This window comes from Protopterus annectens, chromosome 10.part0 (assembly GCF_019279795.1).
Source record: "Protopterus annectens isolate FY-2018-M chromosome 10.part0, PAN1.0, whole genome shotgun sequence".
NCBI classification, from domain to species: Eukaryota; Metazoa; Chordata; order Ceratodontiformes; family Protopteridae; genus Protopterus; species Protopterus annectens.
This window is the reverse complement of record NC_056744.1, coordinates 1,001,443,538-1,001,465,946: the sequence shown is the minus strand read 5'-3', so window position 1 is coordinate 1,001,465,946 and position 22,409 is coordinate 1,001,443,538. Positions and strand designations below refer to the sequence as shown.

Sequence of the window (22,409 nt, the reverse complement as noted above, 5' to 3'; positions counted from 1 at the left end):
TCTCAAAGACTGCTTACAGGCTCAGAAATAACTACCTGGTTGTCTTGGAGAGAAGAGGCATGCATGCTATCACACACACTTCCTGTTTCTCCTGGCTTATCGGGGAATTCCCTGCCTGATACAGAGTAAACCAGCATCTCATCTTATAAGCAGACAAAAAACTGAGCTACCACTTTGTTTCACTAATGACACATGTCAGGTAGCCTTTCAAACCTCAAGGACGAGCTAGCTGATGGTGACCTCTCTCAAGTTCCCCTTTCATAGGTTCATAATATATATATATATATATATATATATATATATATATATATATATATATATATATATATATATATATATATATAGATCTACTTCATATGTTCGACACTTCAAAATGCCGTATTTCATATGGCCGAGACCATATGATCGACATTTGAAATGTCGAACATATGAAATACAAAAGTAAAAAACAACAAACACTTACCTAAACACTGCTAGCAGTATTATATATCTATATCTATCTCTCTCTATATATATATATATATATATATATATATATATATATATATATATATATATATGTGTGTGTGTGTGTGTGTGTGTGTGTGTGTGTACTAGGTAAAACCCACACTGGGCCTTTTTAAGTATAGCTATGCTTCCCAAATGTATCTGAAAAAGTTTTGTTACCCTAGGGTTATTTTAAGGGGGTATATGTAGGCTTGAGCATGGATAGTCAAGCATTTGCAGGCTGACTGTCTAATAGAGACATCCCTCAAACACTCATGCTGGTAATCAAACAAGGCTGACCTGGGCCATAGCGTGGACTAAATCCCTATAAATCATGGGACTGTATTGTTCCATCCCAGTTTTTACATTATAACCCAACGGTGCAACATACTTTGGATCTCTAATTTCCAAAGTGTCTTGGTAGTCATTGTTTCTAGTTCTCTGCCTACACCTTCCCAGAAATGAATATACATTCATAAAAACATTTTAAATTAAAAATAAAATAACTTGCATTTTTAGGGAAAGGCCATGGCCATCTTTTAGTGTAGTCAAGTTAGAGATCAAAATAAAAATTACGTAATGTGGGTGTATGAGAAGTAGAACACACAACCAGTTTTGCTACAAAAATCATGCTTGTTCTGCTTTTCTTAAAATTCTGTTAAATAACATTTGTTTTACAAAATATATTTTTTGAAGTGGCCTATATGTAACCCATTTGAAAATACATGTATGAAAGCCAAAGCCAGCCCAGCAAAAGGTGGAAACAAATGTTTTCATGAGGGGATGAAAGTTCTATTAAATTAATCAGGTTACAGGTCACCCCACCTTGCAGAAATTCAAAAATAATTAAGATTTCACCTTTGGCTGAATATTCAAGTAGGTTCAAGGGTGGCAGACTATGTTAAAAAATGTAATGGTAAATTGATTCCATAGTACAGACAGATGCACTATAACTGAAGAGTAGTATGATTCATTATTCTGACAATTTGTCTTTAATAACTGTTTAAAGGACACTGCAGAAGAAATGGAAAAATGTGTTTTTGCTTCTGATAAAATCATTAGTATGCGTGAATCTGTAGTGGGAATAATAATAGATAATCAGAAGGCTAGAGAAATGGGTAAATGCATAATAGCTTAGATTTAGAGTCAAGACTGGTAAGTCACCATCCCTGGGATATCAAAAAAAATATTAACAATTACAAAATGAAAAAATACCTCAGAGAAATAATGTTTATTGGTCTAACGGTCAACAACCAGTACAAGAAGGGAGCAGTTTTGAGGATGATGTATATTACTATAACCCACAGTGAGTGGCACTGCCAGTGAAAAATGGCAAATTAGCGGATAGTGAAGAACTCCCCTCTGAAGTGCTGAATGCAGTTCTGCAGCCACCATCCCAAAACTACAAGTTGTCTAGAAAAGTAGAAAAGAAGGCAAAACATGGATGCATGTTTGTACCACAATAAATACATCAGCATTTATATGCCAATCCGGACAACTGATTTGCCAACCAGTATTAATGCCGTCTTACTGGTAGATAATATATTATGGAGTATCATGAGTGAATTTTCAATGAAAAATTAAGTTAAATTTGGTGTGTAAGCTATACTGTCTTACTTGTAATAAATTAATAAGAAAGAAGTGAACAAGAATATCCTGAGGCAGTCTAACTGTGTTGCCATCTTAGCCAAGGTTGTGCCTACAAAGGGTATTTGTACAAGTGCATATCTTTCAACTGTACAGATTTTCACAGAATGTCCAAAATGCCTCATATTTTAGCCCATTTTTCATAAAATTGTGGTTTTCAGAAACATTATTGGCAAGTCATTAAAGACTGAAGTTAGAAAATAATGACAGACATTTGAGTTTCAGACTTCATACCCTTCAGAAAATTTATGCTAATGCAAAACCCATTATTCTGTCACTTTTCTAAGTCTCTAATAGCAATATTTAAACATTGTCCCTATTTTTCAGCCTTTGTCCCACTTTTATTTATGATTTTGTCTAGATGTTTTGCTGTAAGAGGTTGAGAGGTATGGACAAGTGCACTTACCCAGTTAACAAGTGTACAATAAAAACCCTCAAGTCTGACAGTAAATCATAAAATCTGTATAATATAGAAAACACCTAGGCATACTGAACAGTTCAAAACACAATATTCCTTTCTGCAGCATCATTTACCCTCAAAGTCCTACGATACAAAGTGAAAATGACTCAGACTGGTAAAAGGCTACCAATGACTACATGTAAATCTATGTTCATTGTGCTAAAACCAAAGTAAGAATTTTGAATCCATAGTTGACAGCCACATTTCCCTATTAGCATCTACTCTTTAATTGTTTGTGTTATTGTTAATAATTGTTTGTGTTATTGGTAATATTGTTAGCATTAAAATAGATATTTAAATTAAATGTGTGATAGAAAATGAGGCATAATTCAAAATGTCTCCATAAACATGAATAAATAACATGTCAATACATAAGTTTGTTTTACCTAGGCACTACCAATGGACTAAGGTGAGCTCTGAAAGGTAAAGCTATGTGCCCATCCCAGCACACACACACACACACACACACACACACACACACACACACACACACACACACACACACACATTTCTGAATAGCATAAACTCATGTTCATACTTTTTCATAGATGGGCCATGAATGTTCTATTACTTAACAGCACCCAAACACAAATTCTGCTATAAAAAGCTGACTGTAATCAATTTATTGAAGTTGCTTGTACATAGGATCAAATAGGAAATAAGGGAATCAGTCAAAACAAAATATTCTTATCTTTATATGTATTCCTTAGTTGCAGCTTATATATACATCTCTCTCTCTCTCTCCCTTTGTGTCTATCCATCTATATCTATCTATCTATCTATATTTATATATATAGATAGATAGATAGATAGATAGATATAGATATACACACATACATATAATTCTTTTGCTGGTAGGTGGGAGTTGGAGTGGTGTTAGAGATATGTTCACATATGCAGTTTAATTGCTTTCACCCCTTTTTTTTTCTCTTTCTCTCGCTGTGGCTAACATACAGTTTCACACAAATCTGTCTTTTTGCATACTGGCCCCTCCCACCCCCCAAAAAAGGAAGTCCTATGCCCATATTGATGATATAAATACTGATCTTAGTCTGAAGCAGATTATAGCTGGGAAAAGCAAGAAAAGTGTGAGTCGGGTAAGTTTCTGTTCATGTATCCTTTATACTTTTGCCTAACAAGATTAGAGAGTAGCATGATTTTCAGTAATGCTTGTATATTGCAACAAACTGTAAAGTACATTACTTTACAGAACTGAAATATAAATTATTAATGTGTTTTGCTTTATTGCTGGACAAATTTCAGAGTGTTTTTGTTGCTGTATTGCTATTTGTTTGTAGTAATATGTACTTTGCAGCCACAGAAATCCCATTTACAAAACAAAATAACTTACACAGAGTAATAAGAATGTAGTTTTACATCAATAACACTTTGTGATGTACACTAGATTTCCCAAAATTCAAACTGTGGGTAAATGTTATGAATTTTCTGCTACCAGCTACAACATAAATTATTATGCATTGACACAACACTTTTTTACATTTATGATGCTGAGTGACAGAAAAATATTAAAGTATATGGCTTTATGAGAAATAAAAATGACTCTGATTCAGAAAACGGTTTGCTTCTTAGCACAAAATGTGGCATGCAGTGCTGCTTTGTTTAGTCTTTGAGCATGTCCCAGTCATGTACATTTTCTGAATTTTTAAGGACACTTTGTAGTTTGCTGCAATACATTCCTGACAAAATGTTTTCTTTCATGTTTTAGCATTTTACTCAAATTTCATCTATGATTTACAGTAGCTTACCATAAATGTGTAGCAGATCAAGTGCATACTGCAGTACTGCAGTAGCTCATTAGGCAATGCAACTACCCATATAAGGCTGATGGGTGAGCTAAGAATGATTAGTGATGTTTGCATTATTTGACCAAACTGCACAGTAGTTACAATAAGACACTTAATTCATAGTTAGTTATACCTGGTTCCTCCACATGCTGTGGCTCCCGTCTGTTGGCAGATGCTGCAGTAGATTCACTGTGGTGTAATTTATAAAGATACTGCATGGTGGTAATAAATATTGAAGTTACCTTACCAGTTTGGCAATTTACAATGTATTCTGCTGCAGGGATGGTTGCTGACACTGCTTTCACATAATGAAGGGGTTACTTTACAGTGCAGTGTCACATGAAATTATTTTATGGTGATAGCAGTTGCTGATGCTTCTTTACAATGGTACTGCTCTAAAACTTAAGTTATCATCATGACAGCTAATACACTTACTTTATTTACTGTGAGGGCAGTTCCTGAAATATTTTACCACAGTGGTAGATGACTGTGGCTAATTTAGTGTATAGTGGCAGTTACTTGTATTATTTACAGTGGTTGCAGCTGCTGAAGATACTTTACATGGTGGAAGCTATTGAAGCTATTTACCAGGATGGCAGTTATTTCTTGCAGTGTGCTGGCAGACCAGAAACTATTTTCTGTGGTAGTAGTACTTACTTTACTTACTTACGTGTTGTGGTACTTCATTTAGCTAGTTTTAATGGTAGCACCTAGTGCAGCTGCATTATGGTGGTGACATTTGACAAAGGTGGTAGCAGCTGCTGAAACCAGTTTACCAAAATGGCACTTGACTAAAGCTACTTTGTACTTTAGCGGCAGTTACCAAAGGTAATGTATCTGTTGACAGTTACTGAAGGAACATTATATGCCGGCAGGTAGCTGGTGAAGATGTTGTCCCCTCTGCTGGCAGAGAGGAATAAGGCCATGACTATGACATGGGTTTGACTAGTAGCTCAGGAGCTAGAGAAACTGACTGAGGGGAGAGACGAAGAACAATGAATAGCCTGATTCCTTCTTTTGGGTGGGGGGAGACAACATATCGTAAATCTATGGATATTATGTCCAGTGTAGACTGGAATTCACTGATGTTGAATGTAGTTCAAGGGGGCAGGGCTCTTAGAAAAATGGAAGAGTTGCCCATTATGGATGTCAATTGCATGTCATAACTTGGGGATATCATTGATGTGCAGTAGAGTATAAAGATCATGTAGAGAAAATCCCAATCCCAAGGAGATGATAGAACCACTCCTGGCACACATGATACTCATATTTTGTGGAATTAATGGGCTATTAGCTTCTTGCCTTTTGGGGAATGAATGGGGCAATCCAGCAAACATGGATATTCAGAGATCAGATGGGAGAAATGGATAAAAAAGTAAAATATGCTATTTTTGGAAGAATGTAAAACTACTTAATAATTGACCTATAGCCATTCACAGTTCTCCAGATTTCAGAGATAAACTAAATACACAAGCTTAACAAAATTAGGCAAAACCTTTTATGGATCCTGTTGACAACAAGGTAGTTTAAAATACATACTTTATGCCATGGATGTTTTAAAAGCACAAACTGTATTCTGTATGCAAAGTACAACATGGTCAGAATTCCAAACTAGAGAACTGTTAAGAAAATAACAAAGATTGATATAAAAACTGAATGCTAGATAATATATCTGCGGTCTATGTTATAACAACAAACAATCAGAAGATTGAACACTGTTATCATGAACCCAAAACAATGAAAACGCAAATGAGCAAACTACCAGAACCGTGATTTTTTTCCCAGGGAAAGAAAATCAGTGTTCCTAAAAAAAAAAAAAAAAAAAAACACTAAACACTATTTTACGTGGGGGGCTGTGCCCCCCATACCCCCTACCTCCAAGATCGCACTACAGTGCCAAAAATGGCAAAGTGATGGGAGCGGCCAAGCGACTTCTTTCCCAGGGAAAGAATTCGCTCAAAAGCCGCTTCGTCATTTTGCATTTTCAACATTTACAGTTCGACCAAGAAGCATTCGACAGAATGCATCTTTGGTCTTCTGACAGGAACCCTATATCTGTATATCTGTTTTTCACTGCTGCAGTTATTTAGTCCCCATCAATTCCCTGTAGCATATATTAGTTTGAAGCTTTCATTGTGAAGTTGACAAGAACACAATACATAAATGAAACAGTTTTCTTAATCTCAAATATCCAAGTTCTGGGTTTCAGTCTTGATCTATGGTTCCAGTTGGTCTGGAGGTTATACATTCTTCTAGTGTTTATGTAGGTTTTCTTTGGGTACTCCAGATTGCTCACAATTCACCAAAGCATGCTCCTTGACTAGATCCTTTAAGCTATCTACATTTACAGCTCTGCCTTAGACTTTGTGGCCTGGATCATCCACAGTCTAACAATTAATTTAACTGGCTGAATAAATTAAAACATAAATGCAGTGAAACAATGTATCTAAGATCACTAGTTATTTGTGAATGACACAATTTAAAGGCCACTTCCACATGCATTTAATTTATTTCCCATGCATGGAGCACGCTGATTATGTCCCGATATTCAGAAAAACAAAAATCAGTTAAGCACTAGAGTGGTGTAAGACCTTAACAAATGTTAAAACCCCCTCCCTGCTAAAGTTGTTATGACTGTGTCCCACACTAGGCAGTAAAATCTACCAGCACAAATGACAGTGGCAGAATAACAAATTTGTTTCTGCCTGCTGTCCATTAGTAACATTTCTCTGACTTCAACATAGAAAGGTAACAAAATAACAGGTTGTGTTCACCTGATTTTCTAAAGGATATGAAGTCTGAAACCTAAGTGTATGGCATTATTTAATGTCTTTAATCCTCAGTAATTTGTCTGAGAACTATTGACTTTATGAGGAACACAGCTAACATATGAGGCAAAAATCCTGAATTTCTGTGAAAATCTGAACAGTTGAGAGGCATGAAAGGTGTGTGTAAGCATAAGGGATTGTGTTACACTACCTTTCTAAAAGAAAAGCACTTGCTAAGTGCTTTATGGTTTCAAAAGCCAGTAAAACAGTTTTTTTATACTGTAACTTGTAGTACATGGAGCAGAAAAAGCTCCAAGCACTATAAAGAATTATGAGCAGTTCTCCAGTTGCTAATCTAATATTATGTGTTCACAATATGGGTGTCAAGATTGATCCTATCAAGCTTCCCTGCCTCGACCACATAATAATAACAAGGTTAGTAATGGTGAACTGCTCATAATCCTCTATATTATATTTTGTCACAAGGTTGGCCATTACTGGGCATAGCCAACATACAAGGAATTTGTATAGCAGTTATTCTGTATATGATTTTTTTTCTATTTCATTCAAGCGAAAGTCAAGATATTTTGATTCAATTTAACTCAACTTTTTGTAGCATATTTTTATCATTCTGCCTGATTATCTTGTAAGTGAAACAGTCCTAAAGTTCAGAGAATAACAGGACAAAAGTGTATTTTTTGCAACAGTGTAAATTCCTTGAAATAGAGGATTCTCCCCAGAGTATAGCAACTGACTATACTCCTATATGTGACTGGTACTGTGAAGTTGTAAATACTTCAAAAAGTCTGATTTATTTTCAGAATCATGCCACAGAATGCTTTAAAGCTTTCATTTATTTCTTTAATACTGTCAGGAATGTACCATATGTTAATGTCTGTATCCATTATCTAATCTTGAGAGAAGGAATATGTGATTATAAGGCAAGGGAGACAAAAAAGGAGGTATTCTGTAGTTGGAGGAAATATTTCAGATGACCATAAATATACCAAGGTATGATCACACACATTTGCATTTGTACTCTATAATGAAATTTATCTGCTCTGTGTGCTCTGTGTATAACATATAGAACTTCTTTATTTGTTTAAGTGAGAAAGCCCAACTGACATGTGCCTCTTTAAAAAGCTAACACAGGAAAACCATCTACTTAAGTGACTTAATCAGAGTCACATTGTTTACAAGTAGATGATGAAGGAATCAAACTTCTGACTATGTGATGAAGCTTGTTAGTAGCTCATAGCCTTAACTCAATGAAGTAAATGACCAGACAGGCAGATTTACTTAAACTAAATGAAAGTATAATGTAACATATGAATATAATTATATTTGACAGCTACCCTGTAGTGTGCTCTAAGAGCATACCTCAAAGCATGCAGTCTTCAGCTATTCAGAAATCTGCATCCCTCTCAAGGTAGCTGTTCATTCTGACACACTCACACTACTGAAGATCTTCATGGAATGGACCCTTCTGAGACATAAGACCCCTTACTGTTACTTAAGAGAGGCACGATGTATCCAAATGAAATCACATAAACTGATGAAGTCATGTATGTGGTCTCAGAAGCAATAATGTTTCAGCTTTTTCTACAGTTGTAACATCATTCCTTCCTTTAGCCTTCTATATAGCATGTGTCACCAGTAGAGAAAGTGAGTAACCTGCCTGATACCATAGTGGAGAAAAGCTCAGCACTCACTACATTCCTGTTATTACAGCCTTCTTATGTCAAGCCCTCCTCCAAGCCTTTTCCTGAATATAGATTACCAGTGCACTGCACAATGTGATCGGTATGATTGGCATGAACTACTATGAGCTCCTGGTAGTACCTGTGTAGCTTGCAAGAGCCTGAACATGAATCCAAATCATCTGTCCTATGAAACTGTTTCATGTGTGAGAAACCTGCATCTGTGTAACAGTGACACTATTTGTCATATGCTGCATATACAAACTACACTGCCCTCTGTTACATGTGAAGTAGAAAGTAAAATGATGTCCCTTCCAAAGAAGAACAAACTGATTCACGGTTAGGTGTGGGTTACCCTTCCCCATGCAAATTGTACTACCAAATATGTTACTTAACTTCTCTGATAACAACTTTCATTTACCCCGTTCTACCATTAGTCTGCTTTTCTTTCTGTTGGCACATATTTGCAGATTTCAAAGTCAGAACATTTTGGAGGCATGTCCTTCACTCAGTCTCTCTCCCCTGCCTGTCCCTTTTTTACCTTTTCTTTCACTGCTTGAATTTGTGTATTTAGAAAAATTATTTTACTCTAGCATATGACAGCTGTGGACCTTTACAGATAAGCAATAAAGATCAACGTTTTCACCAGAAAATAAATAAATGAACTAATGATGGAATAAATGAATGAATCAATAAACACTGTTCAAAAAGAGTAAATCATTTACCTGACTGGGTATATTAAATGCTTTCTTCTACACAGTCCATGATATAGTGTGCAACTTGTTATAATTTATATTTTATTATCTAAGGTAAGTACAATTGGAATCTATGACAACTTGTCTTTTTTTCTGACTTACAGGCACTGAATGTCAAAATGAAGTCAATTGTCTTGCTTCTGTCCTTCCTTGCAGTTGCTTGGTGCACTCCTAAAGGTACAGTAAAGCAATAAATTCCCATATTTTTGGACATTTATCGTAATTGAAACTATGTGTATATGAAATGATCCCAGTGATGGAAGAATAAAACTGGTAATGCTACAGTTGTAATCACCCTCATACACATGTGTGGTTGTGTGTGTGTGTGTGTGTGTGTGTGTGTGTGTGTGTGTGTGTGTGTGTATATATATATATATATATATATATATATATATATATATATATATATATATAAATGTATTAAGTACAGATAATTGTTTAAATGCACAGTTTCAACTCTAAAGGCCTTAGAGTATACTTTTAGTTGCCTATGTAGTTCTGGAGGCCATATAAGGAAAAGGATATTAGGCTGCTGTAAGAAGTTTTGAGGAAAGCTACCATAAACATCTGTAGGATAGAGGGAAGTGTGTATAATGAGAAGCTTGAGGAACTACAGTGTTTCTCACTTAAAAGATAGACAGGATAATATAATACAAGTGCACAAAATCATGTGAGTAGGAATACAGGGGGAAGGAGTGGGAAAGACAGCAGACATCATGGATCTCCAAAATACTTTTTTACAGAGAGGGTTATGGACCCATGGAATGGACTAACAGAATAGGTGGTGGAGACAGAATCTACATAGGTATTTAGTATGGCATGGAACAAATGGAAAATGGGTAAGGGAGATGAAATGATGGAAGGGATGTAGAATGGTAGAATGCACTTAGGTAGATTGGATAGACTTTTTCTCTCCTTTTGCCATAAAGCAGATGTATACATAGGAAGACATACACAGACATATACAGACACACACACACACACACACACACACACACACACACACGCACACACACACACACGCACGCACGCACAGACACATACACACATAGACAGCTATGTGTAAAACATGTCTAGTACACTATACAGATAACGTTGAAGATGTAACCAAGAGTTTTTCCATGGGATGAACTATAGGATCTATGCAAGAACTAGCTATATTCTTTAAACTTGTCAAATTTTACTTATTAAAAACTTAAGAAAAATTTTTCACACTACATAAACATATCAAAAAGACTGAAGTCCCTCAAAACACTCCAGTTCAATCAAACACTATACTTTGTATAGCTTAAAAATACTATATAAAAAAAACCTGAAGCATAGACTACAATCATGTTTATTGCAATTGAAAAAAAAAACTTTACACATGGCACACACAAAATCTGCACACACAGTGCCTTTACAAATAACAAATACATTTTACACATGATTCAAACCCCTGAAAATAAGAGTCAGTTGTATTAGAAAAAAAATAAAAAAATAATATAAAATAATAACCATAACTAGTACAATGAAAAACAGCATTAGCAGAGAAATTAATGAAATGATTAATGAATGAATGAATGAATTACATTATTTGCATTTGTTTCCCAGGAAAGTCCCAATAGGTTAAAGTCACTTTTCAGTAGAAGCCTGAGGATAAAAGCTTCTTAACAGTAAAGCATTTCTTATGAAAACACTTTAGAATAGAATAACCTTGCTGTGCAATTTTAAAACTTTGTTACATACAGAGGAAGTAGAAGTATTAAAGACTTCAGGCATTGCTAGTAGTTTTATATAACTCATGTTCATTATAGTACAATTTACAGCAGTAGTAATTACTTAAAAACAGATATAGTTTAACAAATCAGGACATGAGAAACTTGTGAACATTAGAACATTTTGGATATTGACTCTAATACAATCGTATGACCAACAGCATATCTGTGAGAAATATTAATGTGAGAGATATGAGAGAAGAGACATAAGAGTACAGGAACCTGAGTACAAAACTGATGAGTGAGGGGTAATACTGGCAAGGTAGGGCAGTTAATACAAAGGCAGACATGGGCAAGTGGGTAGTAGGATAGCTATGACATGAGTAACTGGACTCAGAAATATGGCTGAGTCAAAATTACTAGAAGCTGAAGTTGATTATTCTGGGGAAAGAAGCAGTGACGACTCCAGGTGTCCATCATGTATGATTTTAGGATGGACTTGGAGAAAATTGGGTTATTGAGCTCACAGAAGATCAGGATGGGGAATTCCTGATTTTTGCCACATATGAAGAGTACAAAGAGTTTCCATGGGAATTTCTGGAGGGAGTTATATGGTGTGAGGAATTTAACAGGGGAATAAAGAGTCATAGAGGGAGAACACTATCTGATAAGAAATTTTAGTGAGGGAAATCTGTCGGAGGTATATAGGATTTTATGAGTTATTTTTAACTGACAAAACTTTAGGAAATTTGGGAATTTCAGACAGTTTACTTGTCTGATGGTAGTGCAAGTGATGGGTTCTGTTGGATAAGTTGATAGCAAATGTGGCAAATTTGTTAAAGCCCTGCTCTAATTTTGAAAATTGGGTGGAATTAATGTTTGTGAAGATAAGAGTGGCATATGAGAGTGCGGGCAATAAGTAAGCAGTTGCTGTACATCTGTTAGCATAATTGGGAAGGTCGGATTTGACTCTGTACAGTAGACTAGGTTTTGAATTTTCCATGACTACTTGTTGAACATGCAGATCAAATTTTAGGTGTTCAGCAATTGGGATGCCTAGAAGATTTACAAGGTTGACAGTTTCAGTGATGGGAACATTAAGGGATCGAAAGGTGAAGCTGAATTTGAAGTCATGCTTTGACTTGGAGGTAAAAGGAATTACATTTTATTACTAAAAGTAAAATAAAAAATAGAAAAACTAACAAATCTCAACACTCATATAATTATTAAAGTACATCAAATAAATTAACTATAATTACAAAAGTAAGTAAATAAATACGTAAATAAATTTAACTAGGAACTACAGTTTAAAGGTGTGCAAAAACATTATACTCGTGTAAACCCATACATTATACTTAAAGCCCTATTTGTCGCAGACTTATGCAATTAACACTGCAGGATTTGGGTGTTCAGTGTAGGACTCATGAACCTACAATCCACCCTGAAACTTGTTCCCTTAGACTAAAATCCAAAATGTTTCACTTATCACACCATATGCGATTCAGTATTAGTACATTTCTTGCATTCTTGTACCTTTTCTTATCTTTTGTTATCTGTGGCATTAATAAAAGAATACAGAGCTCTTTTAACAGTTTTTCACACTTCTCTATTAAATATATTCTACTGAACATAAATGCTAGATGTAGTTCCTTGTCTGGTCACTATTTCCCTTTTATATCAGAAAGATGTTAGATTAAGTTACATCCTCTTTAATCTTAGAGGTATCTTGTATAAAGACTTTCTGAATATGCTTTGCAAGCATTTGTAATCTGTTTCCACGTTAAACCATTTTTTACTATATATGTATTCATGGTACTACCTGAATCAGCGCACTTGTTAACAGTTGCTTTTCTATCTGAGGATATAATGTTTATGCCTCTGTAAATGTTGTTTAATTAAATATATTGGGTCTGTCCTCATATAGGATCAATGGTACAATAGCATTCTGACTGGTATCTCTCGCAACACAACTAGGTTGATCATATTTTCGTACTTTAATGTTGATGCATCTGCAACTAGGCTCTTGAGCATTTAGTATTTCAGTACTTTTTTCATATTCATTGATCCACTCTTAGGCTACACTTTACTCTTAACAACTTTCTTAGTGGCATACCCTGGAATTGATAAGCATAACACACAGAAGCGTACACTTACTCAGCAGTCTGCATGGCTTGCAGTGCTCATGTACAGACATGCTGCACACAGTGTTTAGTATGCTGCTTTTCATGATTATGATTTATAGGAATGTATTGTCATCCTCCACAGTGGTGTACTAAAAACCCTTATCTTTATGAATTGTGCAATCAAATGCATAGTACAAAGTGGCATACTATGAGTTCTAGTACAAATTCATCCCTGGTTTTGGTCTGTAGCTTAAAAGCTGCCATATAATACTGAGCTGCAAGATATCACAACACACCACAGCAGGGAAAAGCTATGCAGTAGAGTACCCTTCTTATACCTTGCTAAGCAGGTTGTGCTCTGCCATAATGTCTGATTGTGGTTCATAAATATTTCTCTGCTGGGCATGATGATGGAGCGACAGTCATCATAACAATGTAATGAAGAGATCTGGAGCCGTGTGGGCTACCAATAGGAGTGGCTTGGCAGCAGCACTGCATAGATGTAAGGTGAGTGTAGTTGTTCTAGCAGGGTTTCCTGTATCACAGGGAATCTCAAGGAACTCTTTTGCTGGCAAAGTTTTTGTTTTTTTATGTACCATGCAAAGATGCACTTGTTCTAAGAACACTGATATGTTGAGCAGCACTGCATGATGAGCAACATATTAACAAGACAATGGTAGGGTTGCTGTGTTGCCAAGCAAAGTACAGTCAGATTGTAAGGGCTGAAGTTTGATTGGTACCCTATTGAGATCAGCTGGAGTACCAATGATGCTGTGTCATTGAATCACATACATTTGGGAAGGGAGAGCATTTACATTTGTACTCCATACATGGCTTATTATGACTACACAACAGAAAGCTGGAGTACAGTGTCTTACCCCATTCTATACCATGTTTTATGAACTGTAGTCAAAAGTAGCTGTGAACCAACCACCAGGAACACTCAGCTGTAGATTCTTGATACTCAGAAAGTTGCAATAAAAGTATTCACCAGGCAAAACATCCAAAATAAGTCCATATATTTCAATAGAACATATCACTGCTTCCTTGACAAAAGCTATGTCATGAAACGAGCAATCTTTCTAAATCACATCAAATATTCAGTATCGCTAAGCAAAGTTGTGTACAATACACAAGGCAGGCAATCAAGTAAAACTGAAAAAAAAAACATGAATGACATTTTCCTTACACATATTATATTGATACAGAGTTTAGAATAATAACCTACTATTCCATATATACTATTATAAATGTGTAACCAACCCAAATGGGGGAAAGCGAGAAAGCATGAACACAAAGTATGTTTGGAATAGTAATTTGTGTTATTCTAAACTCTGTATCTGATCAATATGTGAATGTTCGATGAAATGTATATTCACGATATTTTTCAGTTTTTACGCTTTGATGGCTTAGAGATGTAATGCTTACAACTGTTGCTTAGCGACATGAATATTGATGTGATTTAGATGTTAATTGGCACATTAATCAGTGCCTTTTCCCGCCCTTGATAATATAAAAGTTTGAATTAATGCAATGTTTTAATGGAATCTGATGAAGCGTGGTTTTAACCTATTCTTGTTTGTCCACAATAAAAGATTGCTCGTTTCATGACATAGCAGCGTCTTTTTGTCAAGGAAGCAGTGATATGTTCTATTGAAATATATGGACTTATTTTGGATGTTTTGCCTGGTGAATACTTTTATTGCAACTTTCTGAGTATCAAGAATCTACAGCTGAGTGTTCCTGGTGGTTGGTTCACAGCTACTTTTGACTACTGTGTTCCTGCTTTGGTGAGTGAACCATTCAACGAGCTTACCGGCTTTTCACCTCTTTTATGTTTTATGAACTGAAAAGAGTTTTCTTGTTATTTATTTATTTATTTTTTTTATGGTGCACCAACCCTGCTTTCCTGGTGCACAATTTTTATAAATAACACTCATAGCTATCAGTGCCACATTAGCTACAAAGTTTTTAAGATGCCACGTTATCCCTATTTGTCTAGTCATGGCCCATAGTTGAGGACCAGATGGCGCCACCTTATATGTGCCAGGATATACCTCACCTACCTTTGCTTCACACAGGGTAGTGGCAGAGCGAGTGTCAATGATGACGCCTCACCTGACTCTTCCTCCTCCACGGCTGTCACAGATAGGCAGTGCTACATTATCCCCTTGCTGTTATTGCTTTTGTGGCACCATATTATGTAGCACAGACTGAAAGATATTGTGCTGCAGGTCTTTGGGGCATCTAGTTTACCACCAGATGTATCCAAGCAATGGAAACAGGCCTCAGACGTCTGGAACTACATGTGATGATGTTACATGCCTGCCACAGTGTTGTGTTATATAACATCATTGCCATTATCTGGGTGCAGTAAATGGGGTTGCCATAAGGCATGGTTCCTTGGTGTAATCACCATTACCTGCAACATACAACAGTGGGCACCATTCAGTAGTGTGCTACCTATGTTCATAGGACCATACTGTGTAGGTCTCTTTGTGAAATAAATGACCCTGTGGAAAGTCACACTGCACAAAGCACTGGTATATGTGACGTGTGTACCTCTCAACCTTTTAGGCCAAGAATTCTGCACAAAACTAAAATTAATGGGGGGACTAAGGCCCAAAATTAGGGACAGATTTTAAATATTGCAGTTATAAACTTAGAAAGTTGCTACAATATCAAGCTTTGTATTATCATATATTTTCCTTTGGAAACTGAAATATCTGTCATTATAGAGACTGTAATCCTCAATGATTTGCCAGAGAACCACACATTTTATGAGAAACAGACCAAAAATTAAAGTGAAAATTTGGATATTTTGTGAAAATCTTGACAGTTTGAGAGGTATGTGTGTTTTTGTGTGTGTGTGTGTGTGTGTGTGTGTGTGTGTGTGTGTGTGTGTGTGTGTGTGTGTGTGTGTGTGTGTTTGTGCGTGCACGCATGCGTGTATATGTATGTGGGTGTGTCAGTTGTGGAAATCATCTCAAACAGGTAAAGTCTGACTGATCAAAATACAAACTAGAGGCTCGAAGGAGTAAAACAGAGGATACCACTTTATTATCTCAATGTAAAACATCCATATTACAACATAATGTGACTAAAAATGCTGTCAGAAGAGCAGTGTGATTCTTTGTGGTCTACAAGTATTGCAGTTTGTCTGTCACAGCTGTCTGTCTCTCTCTCTCCTTTATCTTATCTCATTACAAATATTAAAACCTTTATGAATGTACCAACTTTTCTAGCCTGTCTCCCTTCTTGCAAAATATTCTATCAGTCCATTACATTTCCTTGAAGAAGTTTCACTAATTTCTGAGTTGAATTTACCTTCCTCTTTGCTCCTTTAGAAAGTCTTACCATAGGATTTTGGTTACACGTTTTCCTTTCTGTTAATTTCACCTTTTTGCTTGCAGTTACTTCATCAGAATTATTGTTTTCTGTACTCCTGTGTTTTAGGTAAATTTTAAGAGGAAATGGAGATATGTTTAAGATTATTTCAGAGCTGGTCAAGTCAGAATTATCTGCTGAATGTCATACCAAATAGTACTATAACCACATGTACCCAGAAAAGAAAATACTTCAACAGTAGACAGCGAGGAACCTTCTGCCTTTGGTATACAATAGAATAAATCCATAGGGTTTATATCATTATTTTTAACATTCAGTTACTCGAACACTAAAAGGCCGACACCAAACTATCGAACCACAAGTTAGCCGAAAGCTGAAAACTGCGAAAATCAAACTATCACATTGCCATAGTTGGCCACATCACAATTACTGACGTAAAACGTCACTAGGTGATTCAGTTATCCTATAAAGGGATATATTATACATGTGCAATACAAGGTTAATTTAGGTTTAGAATATAAGGTTAAGTACATATATAATCATACATTGTTGTAGCCCAATAGTAATATATGACACCCTAAAACAGTTTAAGTTGTATGTGTTTGCATTTCCATATGCAAGCAGTGCTCTGGAAGAGGAATGAGTATTCTGTGGCTGAATTCCTTCAAGTGATAGCTCTACTGTTGAAAGTGTAACATACAGATGAAAGTTTGAACGTACTACATAAATTATAGCGTTTTTCCTAGTTAGCTGCTGTTTGTTCACGTTCACATATATTTGTTGTCTTCTTTACATTTACTTCACACAGGGGACATATGGGTGAAGTGTACACATGGGTGAAGTTTAGGTTATTTATTTTCTTTGGGTATGCAGTACAAAGCAGGAGGTGGAGTTGGCCAACTATGGCAGTTCGATATTTTGATTTTCATGGTTTTCAATGTTTGGTTAACTTGCGGTTCGATATTTTGGTGTCAGTCTTTTAGTATTCGAGTAACTGAACGTTCAAAATGATGATATAGACCCAATCCATATTATGTATGCCATCCTTTTTTTTTTTTTTGCGGAAGAGGGGTAGACTCATTGCTTCTGATGACTGGATCACAATGCACAACAGCCCTGTGTAAAGAATTAGGAAGCTGTTGGCACCCTGCATTGCTTGCTGGGAATTTAACTACTGCAGGTTGGTTTGTAGTTGTGCCACTTACATACACATCTCCACAGGAGGTGAAATCAGAAGCTAAACTCCCAGGTTCCACAATGTGTTAGGAATGAGACCTTCATACCAAGAGAGTTCTTATCCGGTGAATATGTAAATATGCCATTGGGGAGTTGATGAGTATCCCAGAAGGTTTAACAATTCCATTTTACCACATGGTTAGGTACATAATGAGAAAATGCACATTAGTGCTTTACAGTGTTTTGTATCAGTTTGTATCAATTCTCTGTCTTTAATGTTACACATGTTTTACATAAATAAAGTACATTTTAAAAGGTATTCACAAATCTGCATTATCTTCCTCTCTCTCTTTTTATTTTTTAAGGCCTACATGGAGAATTGCACCAGAACAACACAAATGGACCCGAGATAGAAAAAACAATGACGTATGGAACTGCTATAACACATTATGTCAGTACTCCAATGGCATTCACAGATGCTGAGGTACAGTAGAGAAGAAAACAGATTCTCTAGAGTGGTTTCCTGTCCCTTTGATGTTTGCATCTCTAACGGGCAGTTTCAGTGCTTTTTACTTATTATAGAATGATATTCTCTCCTGGGTCTCCACCAACATTACTCACAAAACCATAATCTTGGGGGACGTGAACATAAACTGGGGCACAATACAATCTCCCACTAACTCACTAAATATTAACTTATATAACTTTACACAACTAATCAATTCCACTACCAGGCCTTCCAAGAACTCCATTACTGGAAGTCCAATGGACTGGGTTCTAGTATCCCATCCTCACTATATCTCTGATAGTGGTATTCTCCCGGACCCACTAGTTGACCACACCCCCACTTTTACCAGCTGTCTCCCCTCTTCTGTACAACCAACTCACACCTATATTTCCACTCGCTGCCTAAAAAACTTCAATTCTGAAACCTTCTCAAATGCACTAAAAAGCACAAACTGGAACCCATTAAAGACTCTTCCCCTAGATAATGTTCTCTCCTACGTTAACTCTACTTTCACAAACCTGCTCAACTCCTTTGCTCCTCTAAAAACAAAACATACAAAAAGTAACCCTGTACCCTGGTTAACCAAGAACACCTTAGCTACTATGTGACTCTGTAACAAAACCTGGACACGTTACCATAAAAATAAAACCACTATCACCCTTAACGAATATAAAACACTATGAAATAAAGTAAAAAAATTTATCACTTCAGACCGCAAAGCCTATTTCTCCACTCTCCAAACCACCCAGAACACCAATCCCAAACTATTTTGGAAAGGAATCTCATCTCTCCTCAATCCAGGGAAAAAAGAAAACCCTTACCCTAACCCAGATGCCTCTGACATGGACTTAGCCACCCAATTTAACTCTTTCTTCATAGAGTCCATAAGCAAGCTAAAATCATCCTTCACCAACACCTCTATGACCCCTCCTCAGCCTGCACCCATCCCTTCCTTCCCTAGCATCCCTTGCCCCCAATCTCCACCCTTCTCTATCAATCTAATCTCTATATCCACCATAAAAATCTTCTCCTAAAATTAAAACCTAGTTCCAATGCCCCTGATTAAATTCCCTCCTAAAAGTAGCCGCAGAAGCCTTTGCTGTCCCTATTAGCATATTAATTAATCATTCTATCTCAGAAAGCCAGGTCCCCTAGCTCTGGAAGAAAGTCTTTAGTATTCCTCTACATAAAGGAGGCAATAATAATGACATTCCAAACTTCTGCCCTGTTGCTATCTTATTGCCTGTTTTTACGAGTCTTGATAAATGTATCCACCAACAACTCTTACCCTATCTCATCAACAACTAGCTTCTTTCCCCCATGCAGCATGGATTCAAACCCGGTCATAGCCCCTCCACTGCAGTCCTCTCCTTCCTTGAAACAATTAACAAAGCCCGCGATTCTGGCCATTTTGTGTCCACCCTTCTCCTTGACCTCTCCAGGGTGTTTGACACTATTTCTCACAACCTGCTTCTTAATAAACTCTCCAAACTAAACATATCCCCTTCCTGTACCAAGTGGTTCTCCACCTACCTCACAACCAGACAACAAGCAGTCAAATGGAATAAAGCCACTTCACCCTTCCTTAATACTCCCACAGGTCTCCCCAAGGTTTCATTTTAGGTCCCCTACTATTCAATATATTCATTAACGACTTCTACCAAGCCATTCCAAACTCCAGCCTAATCCAATATGCCGATGATTCTACCATTTACTGTTCCTCCCCTTCTATCCCTACTCTACATAAGCTTACCCAAAATGCCTTATCTTCTACTGAGCAGAGGATGCTAGACAACCATCTGGCTCTTAATGCAACCAAAACTAAACTTATGTTATTCACCGCCTCCAAATCCTCCTCCCTAGATAAACAGATTCATAATCACCAGCAAAAACAATACTCCCCTAGAAATAGTCTCTGACACTAAACTACTAGGAGTACTCATAGATGATCAACTAAAATTCAACAAACATTTACAAGTAAATATAAAAAAAAAAAAAAAAACTTGGTATGATATACTGCCATAATTGTTATATCTCTCCTTCCACCAGGCTCATACTAGCCAATACTTATCTCATCCCATCCTTCCAATATGGTGCATCTATCCTCATCAACATGCAATCCTCCCTCAAAACAAAACTCTCTTCTTGCTATAACAAGATATCAAAATTTGTGGCAGGTCACAGAGCCATTTCTCACCATTGTAATTCTCTTCACCAACTAAACTGGCTTGAGCTACCTAACCTCCTCACTTATAACCTACTTATCCAAGCACACAAACTCATTTACAACCCCTCTCTTTGTCCCTCCCTAGCCACTATCTTTGAGATGTACAAACCAGAATAACTTCTAAGTCTAATTCCCGAAAACAAATTAAATTGCACAAACCCACATGTCCAGCTGGGAATCACCTAATGTCCATCTGTCTTGCACACCTCTGGAATTCTCTACCATCTCCTATCTGCATCACCAGCAGTCTCTTCTCATTTAAAACCTTGCTGTCCTCACACCTAACTTCACAATGGAAGTGCTCCTGTTCCCATCCTACCTAATCCTTATACCACTTCCTATTCTCCTAGAACTAAACACGCCATCACTGCCTCCTATAGTTCCACAGCTCTATTGAACTATTTGACCAACTACTTAGCAGTTACCCTATGCTGCTACTTTTGTAAAAAAAAAAAAGTGTTTTTTATTGCTGTTTAATGAACTATACTGATGTATTCTATCATTGTTAACCTTTTCTTATCATATTTACTTTGTATTCCTATGAGATCATCTGTAATGTATATGTGCAATGTGTACTTTGTATTTCTATTTTTCTGGAGCTTTTCTCCCCAGGACTCCATTGAAAATGGGCTCCTTGTGGTGCAATGCACTATCCTGGCAAACAAACTGCAAATAAATAATAAATAAGTGAATCAAATATGCCAAGAAGGATTCATAATAGAGTCTCACTGGTAGACGTGAAGGTTTATGCCTTCCTGGTCAGTCTAACCACCCTCTCTGATAAGGCCTCAGCAGGCCTAACTTGGTAGCCCCTTTTCTTGCTTTGTTTCTGAGATCTACATGTTTTGTTCTTTTTCAGTAAATGGCTGCTGTGGAAGATTTATGTTGCAGCTTTACTGATTCCAAAAGCAATTATTGGAGTCAAACACAAAACCCTACCTTCTGTCAGCACTTCCTGTACAGTCACCAAGTAAATATTATGTTTTATTTATTTACATATCACACACACACACACACACACACACACACACACACACACACACACACACACACACACACACACACCATGCCTATAGTCAATCTGGAAGACATTGCTAATTCCACGCACACAAACACACACACACACACACACACACACACACACACACACACACACACACACACACACACGCACACACACCAGCTACCCCAGCAGTAGCCCCTCCAGCCATTCCAGTGTCCAATTACTTGGCTATTTCTCCCCAGCTACAATAAGCACAGTTCAAACCTGTCAGTGTGCATATTATTTTCTGCTTTACTGCCGCAATGATTATAAATATATGGATTGAATTTAAAACTTTTGTTTCAAATTGTATAGCACAAATGCTGATAGACATTTGCTAAACAGAACAATTGTCTCACAATGAAAACTGACTTAGCATTAACAGTAAACAACTCTGCCATTGAGGCTCACATTAATTGAAATGGCATTGAAACCCATATTCAAAGAAAATGCATCTGATCAATGATGGGTAAAGTTTACCTTTTGGCTGTTTTCAAACCACAGGCCCCTTCCACATATTTCCTGATTGTATTATATTATATTTCTTGTATAATGCATTACCCCTTGACAGAGGGTGCTTCAAATTTGTTGTTTTGAACATTTTTCCAGTAGGCAGTGAAACAAAACATGTGAGCCACATATGAGCTAATAATGACAAGGCTATCCA

General features: G+C 36.6%; 1 protein-coding gene across 1 annotated transcript in view; it reads left to right on the top strand.

The window, feature by feature from the left end:
- The first annotated feature begins 3,671 nt into the window (after positions 1–3,671).
- The window catches only part of LOC122812820 (lectin-like), a 40,434-nt gene continuing 21,696 nt past the window's right edge, over positions 3,672–22,409 (top strand). The window contains exons 1-3 of the mRNA XM_044084873.1: positions 3,672–3,690; positions 9,726–9,798; positions 18,331–18,449. Of these exons, the coding sequence (XP_043940808.1) occupies positions 9,741–9,798; positions 18,331–18,449 (177 nt within the window). The 5' untranslated portion in view covers positions 3,672–3,690; positions 9,726–9,740. The remainder of the gene's footprint in view (positions 3,691–9,725; positions 9,799–18,330; positions 18,450–22,409) is intronic.